Source organism: Rhinolophus sinicus, chromosome 1 (assembly GCF_057876585.1).
Source record: "Rhinolophus sinicus isolate RSI-liver-muscle chromosome 1, RSI-T2T, whole genome shotgun sequence".
Classification (NCBI taxonomy): Eukaryota; Metazoa; Chordata; class Mammalia; order Chiroptera; family Rhinolophidae; genus Rhinolophus; species Rhinolophus sinicus.
Window position 1 is genome coordinate 27,555,839 of NC_142501.1, and position 19,462 is coordinate 27,575,300.

Sequence of the window (19,462 nt, forward strand, 5' to 3'; positions counted from 1 at the left end):
CAAGAGGTACAATGGCCTCATACCTTATCCAAAGCACCAAGAACCCCAAGGTGGAGGTCTGTACTATCACTGTCAGGCCCTTCTCTTCCCCTTACCCCAAAGGCCATAATCCTTTCCCAACCAGGAGGTTCGGCTGGAAGTCTCTGCACCCAGCCCCTACCCCCAATAAAAAGAAACTGTAGTGAGTCTGTTATTCCCACTTGGATCTGCAAGACAGATCAGCAGCCTGAGGAACAGGAGTCAGGGCAGAAGGCCAAAGAGCCTGCCACTTCCCCAGCAAGCCCAGAGTTGAAGACTGACACCCCAGCCCAGACCCCCACCATGGGCTTGGGGGCTCCTCCTCCTCCTCCTACACCAGCAGCAGCAGAGTCCCAGAGGGACCTAACTTTCCCCAGGGTGTGTCCTACAAGGAAAACTCCTTCCACACTGGACAGCTTGATGGTGTGACCCCAGCTTATTATTCTGGTCACAACCAGGGTTGGCAGGGGGTGGCTGGGAAGTTCTTGAACCTTATTTTAAGAAAGTTCTGCTTCAGGTCATCCGAGCAGCATGGCAAATGGGACAGGGTAGAGCCAATTGAAATTGTGGACAGCCAAAGCAGAACCACAAAGATTCTGGGAAGGTCAAGTCAGGCTCCTTGTATCTTAAATGTTGAACTTGAAGATGCTGAACTCTAGGGATCCCAGCCATGTGGTGTGCAAAATTGGCCAAAGGCTGGAGGGAAACCAGGTGGAAATGGTGCAAGGAGTACACAGTGTGTGTGCAAGGACCCCTGGGCAAGAGGATTCGATCCAGCAGATGATGGGGGTGTGCAAACTGCCACGGCGGTCTCTGCACAGGATTAAAATCAGGAGGGTATCTAGCACTTCCATGACCTTCAGAAACATTGTATCCAAACATCTGTTTACCTAGAAGGAGGACCTGGATCCTCCTGGGGTCAAGAGGGCAAGCTGCCCTCCCTGCAGGTATGCCACTCGGTGCCCACCTAGGTGAAACTTCAGAGACTGGACTGTTTTTCCTGGGGCCCTTCTCCCTTTCCCTGCTGTTCTTTTCTTTCATGTTTTACAGAGGAGGAAGTTCTGATTAAAGTACTTGGTTTTTCCAAATCTTGTAATAAACCTGATGTTTCAGAAAGATGTGTCTGATACTGTTTTGCATCATTCCTGCACAGAATTGGGGCTGTACAGCCTCCAGCTTGAGAAGCATATGGTGATGTAGTATTTGGACTTAATCAGAACTTAATCAGAACAATTAAGTTTTAAAAAGAGAATTATCATGGTAACTCCCAACAGCAACAAATGTGGTTCCAAAGGAAAAAGGCTGAGCCACGCTGCAGGTTGGAAATGCAAAATTGTGTGTAAACCTCCTACACTTTTATTACCTAAAATTTGCAGGACAGGGGAGGGGTCCTGTTGTTTGTGTTAACTGTGACCAAGAGGTTCACAATAGGATAACAAAGACCCATGACCCAGCCTGTGTGGGGAGTCAGAGAAGTGACGTGGGTGTGGGGCCCCAAGAGGCTTAGGGATCACTTATTTGTGCAGTTGAGTTTCCTGACTATAATGCAAGAGTCTGGCCTTTCCCTTTTCCCCATCAGGAAGTGACTCTGATGCGGGTGTTTTACCACAGGAAATAAAAAGAGGCATGGGGGGGCAAAAGGAAGCTGGAATGTTAGGCACATACAAGACAGGTGGGAAGCGAGGCTGGGGAGTAGGGGGTAAGACCAGCACTCCTTGTTTCTAGGACCACCCCTGCTGGTGCAATTTGCTCTGTATCTCCAAACTTAAACATCCTCCAGTTCAGGGCCTGAAAGCAGTCAGCTCTGATGATAGAACACTCTGCTAAGGAGACTTTCTCCACCTGTGAACTCTGACCTTGTCTGTCTGGGCTAGTGACTGCCTCTGCCCTCCCTTGTTAGTCCAAGTTCAGTTCTACAGGAAGAGCTTTAGGTTTGTTCCAAAGAGCAGGGGATCTGTGAGCAGGGAATGACATGATCCACTTCCACCAGACAAGATGCCACAAGCACAGTGGGCTCTGGGTGGGAGAGACTTTCATTCAGTCAGACCCCCAGCGTTTGCCAGCAAATCTAATGACAAACACACACCAGCCCATGATTTTCAGCTGTTTCTGGAAATATGAATGACTTAGTATAATTTGTCTGATGTACAATCTTTCATATAACATGAAAGAAAACAGTGTAGAGAGTGGTCAAGTGGTAGAATAGAACATTAAAAGGGATATGGCAAAGACGTCCATTTGTCCCAATAAATAGCCTGGTCTACTTCGTTCTCAGAGCAACGAAACACCTAACTTACAGCTGGGCACATACCCACCCAAGATGACAGAGTTCCCAGCCTCCTCTGTAGCTAGGCTGGGAGTGTGACTAAGCTCTCCCTCCATTATCAGAAGGGAAACAACTTGTGCAACATCTAGGATCTTTCTGAGGAGGGAGAAGTAGGCCCTCTTCCTTCTTTTCCATCCATCCTGCTGCCAGAAGGGAGAGCTTAGAGGCGGGAGCTCCATCCTGGCCCCTGTAGATGAAGGCAGCTTCTCTGGGATAACAGGGAATTGAAGGAGAGGAGCTTCCGGGAGCAACACAGCCAGACTAAGCAGCACCAAAATGCAAACCTCTATTTGCCACTCTCATGTGGGGCTGTTTGTTACAGCAAACAAACTATATCTTAACCAGGACAGCAGTTTTATAGGGGACTTTTCTGCACGAGTCAAGCTGCTCCAAGAGCCATAGCTGTCTGAGATATTCTAGCCCTGCCTTCCATGGGGTGACAGACAGCCAAGGTCAGCTCCAGCCCAATCTCCTCTCCTGGAGCTTTTCTGGAAACCTAACGTGTGTGATCCAGCCTGGAGTAAATATCTTCCAGGGGTATCATCTTGTTCTTTCCTCCCACACTAGTGTACCCCCCTCCTCTCCAAAACAAGCAGCTTGTTTTGAAATATGTTGTGCTGACTCTTTTCCTGCTAATATCTCTAGATTCTAATGATATAATTCACAGAACAGGCTGTCTCACACCCGGGGTAACTTGATTATTGCTAGGAAGATGAGTTCAGAACTGACAAGTTCCCTGCTAAGCTGACAAGTTTAAAAGCTTATTTTGAAAAGCCAACCAAATTCCACTCACAGTGTGAAGGCAGAGACTGGGGTTTGGTTAAGCCTTGGCCTGAGCTCTCAGTTTGGAGAGACGGATATTTAGGATATCCCAGGTATCGCATCTTGTCTGTGTAATTTCCTATATGACCTCTATTTTTATGGAGGCTGTGATTTTATGGGGAAAAGGAATTTTAATATATACTAAATGAGGATATTGTAAAAGGATATATAGTACATTTGTTCTTCATTTGATTACTAAGTGTCTCCAAAATGTCTTGTGTGATTTAAAATAGAATATGTGAGATTCAGTAAGGCCAACAAATCAGGAGATGACTGCCATTGAAAAGATAGTTTGCTACTCACAGTTCCCAGAGGAGGGGGCAAGCCATGCCAAGCAGAGCCACACAGGGAAGCACCCAGGGTAGGTCAAGGGGCAGAAGGAGTGGAGGTATTGTCATTTCTGCAGGAAGGAGTAGGCGAGGTAGGGTAAACAGGCTTAAGATTGGCTGGTTTGAGTAACTGTACGGGCTCTGCGGCATAACAGTTATCCCAAGTTGCCTGGTACCTGTTCCTGGGTGATTAGGGCAGGGGGATAGTGGCCTGGAGTATGAAAGTCCAAAGAGGAGGTAGTTGGGGTGTGGACAGTGGATTGGTTAGCTTGTATTTGAAAAGTGAGCCCCAAGAATGAGAATTCGTCCTGGGGGTGGTGGGGAGGTGGCTGACAAGGAAGGCAGGGGACAAGTAGAGGTGACTTAGAATAATGTATGTCTAGGATATGCATGCAGGGCAGCTAAGGGGGTGTGGTAGTGCCGGTGAAGGAAGGTCCCCTTCCTCCCTTAAGTGCAAATTGCTTTTGTGAGTCTCCTAATGGCTACATGGCAATTACCAAGTCTCAGGAACCCACAGCACATTGGGCATGGGGCTAGGTGCCTTAGCTCCCATCACATGGACAAGCCACACTATGTGGCTTCCCAGAGTGCAAGGAGCAGAATCTAGGTTTGCAATCTGGCTCCACTCTTCCTATTGCCTATTTATTTCCCTTCTCTGAGCCTCAGTCTTGCTATCTAAAATGGGGATATCAGTTGTTACCTTTACAAGGTTAATCCCATGAGGATTAATTTGGGTAATGTGAGTGGTCCAACCTATAGCCAGCCCTCAACAGATAAGATATTGTTTGACTCCATTTGGATCTCCAGATTGGACTAGAATCTTAATGTTATCTGGAAGTTCTTCATTGAAGAGAATCTAAAACCATACTGCTGTAGTTCAAAAGTGTTCCATTTAGCAAGCTGGAAGGGCCAGAATTTTTTTGATAGCCAGTGACGGGAAACTCAAAGTGGCTTAAACAAGCAAACAATCAAAGCAGGAGGAAATAGTTTATGTAACTAAGTCTAACAGCAGATAGCTCCAGGCAAAGCTGTACCTAGATACTGAAGACCCTCAGCAGGAATCATCTATCCTGAACTCTTGGCTTTTCTTTACTTCCCTCTTGGCTAGTGTCATTCTTCGGAGGACTTTCCTTTTATGAAAGCAAGGTGGCCACCAATAACTACAGGCTGGTATCACATCCTCTCAGCATACCAACAGAAATAGAGCTTCACTTTCCCCATGATTCCAACACCAGGGGCTGACCCATAGGACCTGCTTGGATGTGACCAGCCACGAGAACCCCTCCCCAGGATCCCCTAAACCTCTGCATGATCCAGCAATAGGGCTCTAGAACAGCTATTCCACCAGGACCCCAGCATAAACAGGAACATCCAATCAGAAGGCATCAGACAATGAGGTGGAGAATGTTCTGTGAAGCAAGTTTATTTGCCTGATAGTTTAAATACACAGTAACTTTTTAATGTTTTTTGACTCTGGTAGGGTAGCTTTCTCCTTTCTCACATGAACTAACCACAAGTCTTACTTTTTGGTGAATTTGGAAGAAGCCTGTTAATCTAAATCGTCAATCTTCACTAACGCAGCTGTCTTCTCACAAATCCAAGAAATTTCAGCACTGCAGCGGGAAATATAAATATTTCCTTTTTGAAAATAGGCACATCTTTTGGATCCATTGGTCTGGGCATATTCTTTGGTATTAAATCTGAAAATTAATCCATTTAAAATTAATAATAAATTTCTAAAAATTAATTTGTACCTCAAATATTTGAAATTTGATCACAGTTCAGTGTTCTCAGCTACCAAATATCAGATATCTGAACACTGAGAGACTTCCACTTCCATAACACATCAAAATCCCTAAAACTGACATATCTGAGTTTTTTATTTCAAGTTACTCATATTCCCAGGTAGAATAATATAACAAGGATGCTTAACTTCTGGATTGCAAATTTTATTTCATCCATTAACATGGCAGAAACTACCCAAAGCAGATTATAATAGATGTATTAGAATTTCTTTACTTTGGAAATTTATGAAGAAAAACAGAAAAATGAAATCACAGTCTGTGTAAAAAGTTGTTACATTTTGCTATGTTCAATTATAATTTTGTATATATTTATGTATACAGGGCAGTTGAGGACAGAACGAGACAGAGATTGAGAGAGAAGATAAGCACCTACATAGATGCGGTTCTGATATCAGTCCTTAGGTGTTCTGCTAAGAAGTTGGTGATTAACTTGTAAATAATGTCATTAGAAAATAATGCTTGCCAGGTCTAAATCTTCTGTGTGCCCCAAATTGTATTTTCCCAAATGATCTGCATTATACTGCAATATTCCTTTCTTGCTTCAGGGCTGAGTTTACTAAGCCTTACTTTGAGTGTATACATTTAATCAGCCTTTACTCAGTAGGAATGGCTGTGTGATCCTGCAGCTCAATCTCACTACCCTCAGTATTATGCTCTGGTTTTTCTGATGGCTGCAGTCTCAGGGAATAGTGTTTTTAGGCCTGAACCTGGCTGCGGGGAGCCACCTCCTCCATACTTTAATTAGGAGTGTGTGTGTGTGTGGGGGGGTGGGGGGGTGGGCAGGGATGATTAAAACTCTCTGGGAGGAGGAACACATCTTAAATTCCAAAATGGAAACAATTGCACTTACATGGTGTCATGGTTATTACTCCAGTAAACCCTCAGTCTGGCAGCAGTACCTCAGGTTAATTTGTAATCAATTCATGCCCAATATTACTCCATTTACAAAGAGTAATTGTCATTTTTGTTCATGTGTTTATTGCTTTACATGTGCTTTTTGCAAACCAGATGAGTCATTTTAATATGATGAGTAGTGATTAAGAGAGTCGGAGACTGGTATTGAGGAAAAAGGCCAGGACAAATCTTTGGGAAATGGATGAAGATGAAGTGTATGTAGGGAGAACAGTATAGACATCATTGTTAGTAACAGAATTTGGTGAGTTACAACTGAAGCATGGAATCTTTAACAGAAAATGAGTGATTATAATTCAGTTTAAGGAAACAGCATGCTTTGAAGAGTAAAACAGGAGTGAGTTGAATAGATTGATAACTCGATAGAGGTAGGGAGGTGGAAAAAGCTACTAAACCCAGAAAGAAGCCAAAGCTTTTAAATTTCATCTAATATACAAATATAATTAAAAGACAAATTATATTATATTAAAGGACAAATAATTATATCATTTTAATGTAGTTGTGATGAAGGGTATTCCTCAAAATATTTGGTTTTGTAACCAGTTGCCTAAAGAATTTTGCAAAACTGTGTGCCCCTTTACATATTTTTAAGTTGACTTCTGTTTTTTCATAACTTTAAATAGCTGCAAAAAATGCAATTTTCAAAGTATTATATATTCTACGAGTACTTTAAATATTTTCATCAAAACCTTGAAGAGGAAGATTTAGCTCATTTTAAGTCATGAAAAATATTTGCCATATAATTTAATGGGCAAGTTCCCATCATAAAACTAATTGTTAAACTCATCAACCAATTCAGACTTACATTTTGTTAAAAAATAGCTGACAATAGTTCATTGTAAATAAATATGTTAATGTATGTTCTTATTAAAAATACCACCCTTCTGAATTGTCAGTCCTGGAGAGCCTGGGTAACTGAGAAGCTGAGCTCATAATCATAAAATTACTTAGTCCTGATTTTACCATTTATGACCTAAATGACCACAGGCAAGTTGTTTAATCTCTCTATGACAATTATTTCATTTATAAAATGGGAGTATAATAGTACTTTCATCATAAGGCTAATATTTATAAAGTACTTTGAACATAGTAAGTATTATTTGTGTTTGTTAAAGAAATTTAAACTAATAGATGAGGTTGTGTCTTGCTATGAGTTTGTCACATACAAGGAAGTAGGTACTCCTCCTTTCAATATTTGTTACTGAAGTTCTCTTTTCTTTGTAGGTTGAACTCGTTTTTGGATCTAGATTTATAATTCTTTTAATTAACCTTTTTATTGAGATAATATTAATTAATAACATTATATAAGTTTCAGATGTACAGCATTATAATTTGATATCTATATAAGCTATAGCATGCTCAGCACCAAAATTAAAAAATGGGCAGAGGTTCTGAATAGACATTTTTCCAAAGGAAGACATATAGATGGTCAACAGGCTAATGAAAATATGTTCAACATCACTTATTATTAGGGAAATACAAATAAGAACATTTATTTTCTCAATATTCCATTTCTTAGTGTTGTTAGCTTGGTTTCCCCCCGGTAGTTAGAGACTTACAACGATGGAGAGGGGATGGAGCCATCCTCCCATAGCCAATTTCTGCCAGATGGGTCCCATGATAATCCCAACCAGAAGAAAGAAAACTTAGGTAATGGCTGTGATTTCAGAAAATCCTGAGAGAAAAATACAAGAAAAGGGTTATATCAGAGACAAGCAGTAAGATAATGGGAACATTCATTCATTTTGTTTATTAATTCTCATTCAAAATGCACTGACTTCCTACTAGGTGGATCAGAAATTCTATTTATTTACTTTCCATTATGTGCATAATTTCTATGACCAGAGAAGGAGATTCAGCCAGACCTTTTCTTCCAAGCTATCTATCTTCACCAAGGTGGAGTTCTTGTCCGTGCAATTTTTTCTACTGTTAGTCCATGTTTTCTCCTCATTTGTGGCAAAATAATAGCAGCTTGTTTGGTACCATTGCCATGTCTTAGGACAAGGGTTACATTTGTGGTCTGAAAAAAAAATTAAACCCAATAGTACAAACTAAACAACTTTGGAGTGACTGGGGAAGGTTTTAGAAATGAAATCATTTCATTTGATAATAGGATCTGAGACCCAGCACCCTGAAAACATACTGCTTAAGAAGCCTCTGAAAATGAAGTCACCACAGGTATGAGTTGGGACAATGGTGATTGAAATTCTCTTTTCAAGGCCCAGTCTTCTGACCTCAAAATTACCGGCTATACTTTTAACTTCTTGTAACAACAAGATCCCCTAAAAATACATCAGAAAGTGAGGGGCTGAAGCATTCAGATAGATATCATTCCATAATGTTCCCCAAATTTTATCTCTGTGTTTTCAAAAATATTAAATGAATTTATAGTGTGGCATCATTAGTGGTCATTGGATAGCTCAACTCTCTGATACTGCCAGGTGGTGCACATAAATAAACTAAATCCGGGCAACAGATTTGATCTGACTGGTCAACAGGTCCTGATTACCTGAAATGTGGATGACTAACTCCTGGCAGAGTTTGACGGCCATTTGTCCCTGCCTCACCAATAAATTGGAGATCTGGGATTTGAGAAATTCCTCCTCTGTGGAAAAGTTCCTGTAGTTGCTCAGCTGCTGGGAAAAGTTATCCTGCTGTTGATGGATGATTTTCTGAAGTTGGCTCAATTTCTCTGAATCTGAATTAATTTCATTAGATGTCTGCAAAACTCCAAGACATAACAGGAGACAAGTTTATACATTCTTCCATTCTCATGATAGCCATAGGTAATTCTCTTAACAAAGAATTATTTCTTACATTGTTTAAGATTTATTTGTAACTTCTAATAATGGAGGTATCACAGAAGAAACACACCAGATGCTTTTCTATTCCAATTTATTTAGAGCTCATCTTTACGATTTTATTTATATTTTAATTATGATTGTACTTGTATTAAAATAACGAATTAGTAGTTATATATCTCTGTAGTTTCATTAAGGCAGTGTCAGTCATTTTGCCATTCATTTGGTGAAAATTTTTTCCTTTTTTATTTGGAGTTAATTTATGTAACTGTTTTAATAGGAACAGAATCCTTTGATGCAATGGGTATCTCAAACTATGGTCTGCAGATCACTTGCATCAGAATTACCTGCGGTATTTTTTTTTAAGTCATATTTTAATGCTACACTTGACCATTTCTGGTGTTAGATCCATAAAATCTGCATTTTCCAAAAGCACTTTAGGTCATTCCTCAGCAGAATAAATTTAAGAACCATTGCACTTAAAGCACTGCTCTTTAGGAAAAAAAGCATTCACCCTTCTGTGGTGAACCAATGAATACCTATTGCATCTTCATTTGAAAATATATACATCATTGTAGATCAACTGCTAATCCTCATAATGATTGACTACTGAATATCTGTTACTGCTGCTAGAACATTATATTTTTCAAAAGATAAGCTATATCACATTAGCCTCTATCTATATGTTCAATTAGGTATGTCTAAATCCTAATTATCCATGAGATCTTACATATATAAAAAGAAATGAAAGCAGCAGAGGAGATGTTAATATCATTCTGTGTCGCGTCCCTCGCGACAAGTGTTGTGGGGAGCGAGGAGGGCAGCACAGGGTTAAGAAAGACAGTAGCCAAGAATAGAGCGCTAGCGGGCCGAGGGACTCCAGCCTCAAGGACTAAGCCCCTAATCGGGCCAACACATAGCTTTTATTAGTTAGGTGAGGAAGTAAAGGAAGTAAAACATGTCAATCTCAAGATCTGTGAATCCCATACATTACAATAGGAAACTGATTCAAACCAATCACCCTTGCCTGCAGGCAGCGGAACCATAAGTCTCAGGATGTATGTACTTCCCCAAGGGACAAAACCTTTATGCATATAAATAGATGGAGAGCACATCACTGAGTCACTTCCCCTGCAGTTTGTAGGAAGGAATGCAGCCACAGAGGCAGAGGCTCTCCTAAGCCGGAGGAAGGTGGGGGGCTGTGCCACCTCTGTCGAACCCGTGAGTTCCCCAGATGGTCCCCACACCGCTGTGTCTGGCTTGGGGTGCCCCTGCCCCTGTGGGGGATCTTACCCATCTCAGCAAGTAAACTTTCTTGACCCCAAATCCCCTGAAAGTGAATAGTGTGCCAATTCACTGCTCTGTACATCACAAACTTAACAACATCCTATACAGTGTTCATTCTCAGGATGTTTTTCCACTTATTGTTAGTTTGGGACTCCCTATCCCGTCCACCTCAGATTGTCCAGTGATGGGCCAGAATCAAGGGAATACTCTTTTTTTTGTCAATTGTGCTCAGGAGTGGAGCTTGTATTGTTATGTGGCAGTGGTTTAACTTCCTATCTACTGGCTAAGGTATGTCAGGCAACTCTTCCTCCTTGTTTCTATTTTTTCACGCATAGCATCCCGGCCATTGCTGCTGCTTAGAAGTTTTCTCTACACTAGAAATGTCTTGGGTGATGGATTAAGCCAGTCTTGTACAGTCTTAGAGGTAAATGAAATGGCATGCTCTTCCTTAAAGCCAATTTCCTCGGCTCCCTGTTTCTTACAATTGGGATAAGTGGATGTGTGTCTATATAGAAAAGAGGCTCCTTATTCCAACGAATAACTGGAAAAATAAATGTCATCTTCATAGTCTAGTCTAGCTTATAAACAGACAATAGTGGGTTTAGGACAAAATCCTCATAATAATAAAGTATGTTTTTTGCCGGTTTACCTTGGAGCCATGGGGAATGAGAGAGATAGGAAGAGGCAGAAAATATTAGAGAATTCAGCATGTAGCACCTATCATATAATCTAACCTGAATTTACGTAGTTTACAAACGTGTTTCATAATCACCTATCTTGGATTTGATGCAAATATACTTACACATGATCCCCAAGGTCACCAGCCCAATCATCAGCAGCAGACAAACAGTTAGCAGACTCAGAGCAGCCCAACTCCATGTGGGGGATGGAGCTAGAGACCCTGGAGAAAGTCAACAGAGGAATTAGCAAATACCACTGCCTAACAGTGTTACACATGCTTGTTTATTTCTCCCACTTAGGAAGCTTCTTAAGCTTCTTCAATGCCCTTATCTGGAAAATACCTAAAACAATGTGCTGTAGGGCCCTACTATCAGGTGTCCTCCATTTCTTTTTTGACCATTCTCCTTTCCTTCAAGAGGAAGCATCTTCTAATTTTTAAGTTTCTGTTTTATATCATCACACATTTCTTCTTCAAATTTACTAAGTTCATGAATAAGATGTTGTGGAAAATGCTTATCTGGATGATCCTGACAGAAGATACCCCAAGGTTTTGAGATTTCAAACCTCCAGAAGGCAAGTATCATTACGGATTTTATTTTTACCTATTATCTATTCTATTTATCATCCAGTAGACAAAGAATGAATACTGAGTGAAAGAAAGAATGAATGTGATATCTAACCTACAAACAGCAGAATAGACCAGAAAGCCAGTGAATAACTTCAAATTTTACATAGAAATACAAATGGTTCTATTTACCTCAACTTCCTATTCCTTCACTGCATCTAGCTCAATATTTCAGATAAATTAATGCAATCACCAGGTGCACTCACATCCACCACATCCACAACTCTATGTCAAGGATTAGAGTTATGTTTCTGAAAAAAAAACAAAACAAAAATGTATAACCTTTATTAGAAACATGCAAAGTCTATTCACACACACACACACACACACACACACACACTTACACTAAAAATACATCTAAAAAGAAGAATATAGTTCATATATTTTAGATCATTTAGGACAACAACCTGAACGGTCAACAGATTCTTGACGGTAAGGGATGTAGTCTGATATATGAAATTGGATTCCTGACCCCCAATCGGGTACAAGGAAATGAGTGGAAGACTAGAGCTTTGTGTGAACTCCAGCACATAACAGTTGTATGAACTTGGTTAAATCATTTCATTTCTTTCAGCCTCAGTTTTCTCATTAACACTTTGGAGAAAACACCAATATTACTCCATTTACTTCACAGTAATATTTTGATAAAGATATGCTATAATGCGTATAAAATACTAAAAAATATATATTGGTATTAACTGTTACACTACTAATTATATTGGAAATTTCAACTCCCTAAAATTTTTAAAAATCTTATAAAACAGATACTATCTCTTGTCTATATCTGACGACTCATCTTTTAATTTTTCTCTTCAGTTATTTATACGTTTGAAAAGAAAATTTCCCTTCACTTCCTCTGTTTTAGGAACCTTTGATCTGGCTTCTAAAACAATAGTCCCCTGGCATCTCTCACAAGGCAAAAATATCAAGGACTACATTTATAAAAGAAATCTATTAGTCCCCAAACTCAATCTCTGTCTGACATATCTAACCAAAATTTTTCACCATAACACAGAGCTTCATGAAACATGGTGATATCACAAAATTTAAAGTATGTGTTTTCTCCTCAACATTAGGAACATTCATTCTACTAATATATTTCACAACTTTGTCTCCATTTCTGAGCTTCCCCAGTACCCCTCTCTTTAGCATCAATACCAAAGCCAGAAACTCAAAGCATTGACCACCTGTCCATCCCCCAAGGTCAAGTCTTGCTTTCTCTGAACTCCTACCTCTTTTCCTTAGGTTATTTCTATCCTGGTTATTTCCTGCTCCAACAGAATCCTGAAATGTGAGTGTCGCGTAGGTCACTTCTTCAGACATTGTAGAAGAAAGCACTACTATAAATTATGTAATTAATGTTTCAATATCCTCAGGCCTGGGAACAAGATATTCTTTTCAAGGATGGGAACTTTTATGTAGACACTCAACCGACCCAGGACACATCCCATTGCCCCTTTGTAAAGACAGAATGACAATAGATTTTTCTGCAGAGAAAGTGAGAGAAGTCAAATATTCTCCTTAGAAACCAGGATATTGTAGATTTCAAACTGTCTGCTCTTTCATCATTGTTTCTTGATGCGAAACAAAGAAGAGCTACTTGGAAGCAGAGCAGGAATGCTGGTTTCATGTGAGAATTCCCACAATCTTTAATGTTTCAATAAAGGACCATGTTGTCCTCTTTACATGTATCAAAGGGCAGCTATCCTGCATGGACACATTGGATCTGGTTTAAACTCACCCATATCAGATATCAAGCAGACAAACCTATTAAGACAGGAAGAGGTATGCAGTCACCTGTACTGAGACAGAAGAGCTGTATAGTTAAAAACCACCCACTCATGGCTGCTGTTTTAAGAAATCCAAGTGTGTGTGTGTGTGTGTGTGTGTGTGTGTGTGTGTGTGTGTGTGTGTCTAAGAGAGAGAGAGAGAGAGAGAGAGAGAGAGAAGGCTGAGTGCATTGTTGGTAATGGGGGTATGGAGAAGAAATTGACAGCCATTAAAACTGTATGAGAAATGTCTCTCCAGGTCCTCTGCCAATTTTTCAATTGGGTTGCTTGTTTTTTTCTTGTTGAGTTGTATGAGTTCCTTGTATATTTTGGATATTAGCCCCTTATGGGAGGCAGTGTTTGCAAAAATCTTCTCCCATTCAGTTGCTTGCATCTTTATTTTGTCGATGGTTTCTTTTGTTGTGCAGAAGCTTTTAAGTTTGATACAGAGGACATACAAATGGTAAATAGACATATGAAAAAATGCTCAACATCACTAATCATCAGAGAAATGCAAATAAAAACCACAAGGAGATATCACCTCATCCCGGTTAGAATAGCTATCATCAACAAGACAAATAGTAACAAGTGTTGGAGAGGCTGTGGAGAAAAAGGAACCCTCATACTCTGTTGTTGGAAATGCAGATTGGTGCAGCCTCTATGGAAAGGAGTGTGGAGGTTCCTCAAAAAATTACAAATAGAATTACCATATGACCCAGTAATTCCTCTTCTGGGTATATACCAAAAAAATCTGAAAACATTTATCCATAAAGAAAAGTGCTCCAATGTTCACTGCAGTTTTATTTACGGTGGCCAAGACATGGAAACAAACAAAATGTCCTTCAATAGATGAATGGATAAAGAAGTTGTGGTATATATACACAATGGAATACTATTTGGTGGTAAGAAAAAATGAAATAGGATCATTTGTGACAACATGGATGGATCTTGAGATTATGATGCTAAGCGAAATAAGTCACACAGAAAAAATAGAGAACCATATGATTTCACTGATATGTGGCATATAAATCAAAAACAACAAAAGAACAAGACAAGCAAATGAGAAACAAAAACTCATAGACACAGACAATAGTTTAGTGGTTACCAGAAGGTAAGGGAGGAGAGGGGTGGTGGTAGATGAGGGTTAAATGGATCAAATATATGGTGATGGAAGGAGAACTGACTCTGGATGGTGAACACACAATGTGATTTATAGATGATGTAATACAGAATTATACATTTGAAATCTATGTAACTTTACTAACAACTGTCACCCCAACAAACTTTAATAATAATAATAAAAAGACTTAAAAAACAAAACAAAAAAACTGTGAATGGGAGTTCCCTTCTGGCATGGCTTAATTTGTAACAGAATAATCCTGTTGCAGATCACAACTAATACTCAGGACAAGATTTTAAAAATAATTATCTGGAGGTTTCAGGAGAGTGAAAAACTCAGGCAGATGCCAAGAGAATGAGACTGGCACACGATAATGTGCTTTTGCTTTTAATTCATTTGGTTGATTTGGTTTTAGCCTGAGGGTAGCACAGTCATTGTTGTGGGGCAGCTAAAACTCCTATAGAAAACATTTAGCCTTTCAGGTCTGAAAAGTCAGAAGATTGAGTTTGGGGGGCAATCACAGGCACCAACAGTGCTGGGTATTCATATAGAACATGGATATGGGGGAATCTATACAGTCTTTTTCTGTCTTGACATCTTGTTAAGCTACAATTTATTAACATTTCATTTAAAAAAAAGTAACTAGGTAAAATAACCTACCCCGATCTTCTCTTTCTTAGGTCTAGAAATACCGTGAAGAGATGTTTCCAATAAAACCGACGTAAACTCCAGGATTTATGCTGTAATACTCTACGTTTCAACAACATATGAGCAAAAAAGAGTTGACAAGTTTTATAGGAAGTGTTCAGGCTGTTATTTGGAAGACGTAAGAAAAAGCAGCACATTGCATGCGTAGTTGGTCATTTAGTCACAATAGACATCAGACTCATAGCTCTTGAAGGATTGCATCTACTTTTAAGCCCACCATAATTTTCATAAAATTTACTAATTTATATAAGAAAGTAAATTTTTGTTAAGAACCTGTGGTAGGAAGAATAACAGAACTCCCCCACCCCCAAAAGATGTTCACTTTATAATTCCCAGAACCTCTGAACATGGTATTTTACATGACAAAAGAGACATTGCAGATGTGATTAAGATTACAGACCTGGACCTGCACTATCTGGGTAGGCCCAATTTAATCACATGAGTCCTTAAAAGTGGAAAACCTTTCCTAGATGTGGTCAGAGAGAGATGTGACAACAAAGGGTCAGAGAGATACAACATTGCTGGCTGAAGGTGGAGGAACGGGGCCAGGAGCCAAGGAATGTGACTAGAAGATGGACAGGTTAGGAAACTGATTCTCCCACTGAGCCTTCAGAAAGGAATATAGCCTAGCCCATAGCCTTGATTTTATCTTATGATTCTCATATCAGACTTCTAACCTACAAAGCTATGAGAAGATAAACATGTGTGGTTTAAACTGCTAATTTGTGTAATTTGGTACAGCAGCAATAGGGAACTAAAATAGGACTCAAAAAAATATTTGGGCTCTATCTATGAGCAATGAAACTAAGGAATCTTTTCTAAGAATTTCCTTTGGGGGTAAGGAGGAGAAGATTAGGTAACTAATCTCAGGGGAGCATTTGGTGTGGGTTTTGTTTTCAGATGGCTGAGGGAATGATCCAAAATCTTCCAAGGTCCACCTCTGTTCAAAGATTATCTTAAATCAGAAGTCTCCAGAATGAGTGATACCCACCTCAGGGGTGGAAACAAATATCTAATGGGCTGGAGAAAGGCAATGTAACAATAATAATTCATCAGTGACATTTGTGCATGTTCTCTAAATACATAAATGTACATATATTTCTTGTTCATGTTCACTTTTTTTCAAACTAATGGAGTGCTCAGTCAAAAAAGAAGTTTGGAGGATCAGGGTCATAATCAACTAAACTCCATTTCCCAAAATGTGGAAATGAATAACAAATCTATGTTTATGTTCACTATTCTAAGCAAAGTAGGTAAAGGCAGAGACCACTTATCTGAGGAAAAGATACATCAAATAAGTGATTATAGAAATGAAAATTTAGGATGTTTTTCCATCTCTGCTGTGGTCTTTGACTTTCACCAAAGGTTGCTAAGACAGAGTTTTCATGTTCATTTCCATGATTCTTTCACATACCTTAAAGTTCACTAAAAAGGTATTTAAGCTCTTACTATAATGCTTGGGTAAAATAATGAAAAATCTTACCTGGTTCATAATTATTTCTATAAAGAAGAAAATTGATCACAATTTTTGTTTGTTTTTACTTCACTACCTACCTACTTTTTTCTCAGATCTGCTGATTCTTCTTTATCTGATTTTAAAATGCTGCTGTACCCCAGAGTTCAGTACTTGGTTCTCAATTTTCTGTTTATGCTGATCCCTGGATCTGGATGAGCTCTTCTAGATTCATGGCTTAAAGTAACGGCCGTACACTGATGACCTCCAAATGTATATCTCCATTGATCTTCAGGCCCATCTGGTTGACTAAGGATTTGTCATATGTATTTAGATGTGTTATAGGATTTTCAAACTTAACACGTAAAGAAATGAACAAGACTTTCTCAATGTATTTTACTCTATGCTTCCCCATCTCAGTAAATAAAAACTTCATATAGTTCCTCACCCCAAAATTTAGAAACACATTTGACTTTTCTTGCCGCTCTCACATGTGTTAAAACATCAGAAAATATTGTTTATTGCACACAAGTACTAAATATAGAAATATTGTTGATATGGGATACATTAAAAGAAACACCAAGTTTACCTGCTAGGAAGTTATATTCTCACTCTGTTCTTCAATGACAATTCCACTGCCACCGATTTTTCCTATTTCATATTTCAGAGAACACTTTTAAAGAAAGTACACAGGGTATTGGGTAGTACCCAGAGAATGGCCAGAATGGGAATTAATTCAAACATTTTTCCAAAAAAGGAGGAAGAAAAGTGAAGATTAAATTTGATGTATCAAACATCTAAAGAAAATAAAGATAAAAGCAGAAAGAAAAAATGGCCACAAGGGGGAGCCAGAAGATGACCATAGGATGGAATTTATAATACTTCCAAATGCATATTAATCCAATCAGGGTAATAAAATATCCTTATTAAAATAAAAAGTTCTGAAGACAGGCTGATTGATTGAAATTCTGCATCAACATTTACTTGTCCTGTGACTTTTGGCAAGTTACTTAACCTCTGTGTTTTACCTTTCTTACTAGTAAAACCGGCGTAAGTCTAATACCCACCATAGAGGTGAGTAATGCATATACCGTGTTTCCCCGAAAACAAGATCTAGCCAGACAATCAGCTCTAATTCGTATTTTGGACCAAAAATTAATATGAGACCCGGTCTTATAGCATATAATACAATGTAATATAATGTAATACCGGGTATAATATAATATAGTACTGGGTATGATGTAATATATAATATAATGTAATATAATATAATATAATATAATATAATATAACATAACATAATATAATATAAAGACTGGGTCTTGTATTAATTTTTGCTCCAAAAGATGCCTTAGAGCTGATTGTCTGGCTAGGTCTTATTTTTAGGGAAACACAGCAGACATAATAATAAATGGTAGCTATCACTATTAGTATATCAGAAGTAAGATTAAGTATTCTAGATTATATTAAAAATGGAAGAAACTGTGTAATTGCCCAAGCATTTCTAGTAAAAGTTAAACAAACCAATTCAAATGAACACAGCTAGGGCCTGTCCCATACCTGACCAGTAGAGATCTATTATCCGATTTTTTTTCCTTCATCGCATTTCTCATGAAATTATCTTGCTCTTTGCTTCCTTTGCTTCTTTGCTATCTGTGTCCACCCTCCCACCCCCCACTAAAATATAAGCTCAGTAAGAGAGCAACTCCTGTACATTTTTTTCATCATTTGATCTCCAGAATACAGAATAGTGCTTGAAACATAAACAGTGGCCAATAAATATATGTTCTAATAATTGATTTATGGATTGTGCCTGCCATGTAAGTTTTATAATCATTTTGATAGGACACCTTCTATTCAAACATGCTGTGAAATGAATCCTTAGTTTAAATATGGTTGATCAATTGACTGCCTCTTGATCACATGCTCATTCAAACATACAGTTTCATTCAGATGTTTCCCATGCATGGTAAACATTCTCTTTCTCTCTCTCATGAAATGTTGCCTTTCCTTCAAGTCTTATATATTCCATTTGGTGATCATTTAACATGTTTACTACAGATGTTTTGTATGCATGTGTATGAAAAACTTCTCAGTAGTACAGATGGAGTCTCACACATAGTTTTTCTTCATTTTTCTCTGCTACGTCTAACAAAACGCTCTGCCATAGTTGCTGTCTGATAGTTATTCATTGTTTAGTTCACTAATTTTTAATACAGCTTATTTTAACTTCAGTCCACATGTTCAAGCTTTCTGAAAATAAAGAGAAAATATTAATTATGCCTTTTTCATGACAGGAAATCCTAGCCTTTTCCAAAAATAAACAGTATTTAATGTGTGTAAGAGGTTATTCAGTAAAAGGTGAATCGAAAATGTTAATGCAGAGGACTGAAAGAGGCAACAGAATATCACCGATAAATACACCTAAAGGTGATTAGCTTAAAGGTGATGTACATTAAAAAGTCTATAAAAAGATATCACCAACTGCAAAATGCTCAGTTCCTTTGCATATTTTTTCAGTTTAGAGACATTATTATAGCATTCAACATTATTTTCTTTTTCACTTTCTCTTTCACACATCTACTAGCCATCATTTTATATTGATCAGTCTTATCTGTCACGTTATGCGTTCCACTAATTTCTTTTCTTATTGCATTTACAACTTGTCATTGTGACCCTAGTGTCTTTTACTTCTTCTTCAGCTATAAACATAGATAATGGTGTCTGGACAATGCCTAAATTTAAAAGCCGTCATAGTGTAGTGAAAAGACCTTGGAAACCAGGCAGATGGTACTACTTTTTACAA

At 38.6% G+C, this 19,462-nt stretch overlaps 1 protein-coding gene across 1 annotated transcript; it reads right to left on the reverse strand.

Moving 5' to 3' along the window:
* Positions 1–4,932: 4,932 nt before the first annotated feature.
* LOC109435548 (C-type lectin domain family 12 member B) lies at positions 4,933–13,449 on the reverse strand. The gene is made up of 6 exons (XM_019713490.3): positions 12,839–13,449; positions 11,103–11,201; positions 8,722–8,940; positions 8,078–8,232; positions 7,772–7,887; positions 4,933–5,195 (listed from the first exon to the last, which is right to left on the reverse strand). Exons 1-6 carry the CDS (start codon positions 12,927–12,929, stop codon positions 5,045–5,047), a joined length of 831 nt encoding a protein of 276 aa, XP_019569049.3. The 5' UTR covers positions 12,930–13,449; the 3' UTR covers positions 4,933–5,044.
* Between the last annotated feature and the right edge of the window lie 6,013 nt (positions 13,450–19,462).

What these genes read in the sequence shown, in the direction of transcription:
- LOC109435548 (XM_019713490.3), bottom strand. Translation starts at nt 12,929, where the DNA reads ATGTCTGAAGAAGTGACCTACGCGACACTCACATTTCAGGATTCTGTT. An exon ending in GGTGACCTTGGGGATCATGT is followed by an intron (nt 8,941 to 11,102) that starts GTAAGTATATTT and finishes TATGTCTTGGAG; the next exon opens with TTTTGCAGACATCTAATGAA. An exon ending in TAGATAGCTTGGAAGAAAAG is followed by an intron (nt 7,888 to 8,077) that starts GTCTGGCTGAAT and finishes TTTTTCTCTCAG; the next exon opens with GATTTTCTGAAATCACAGCC.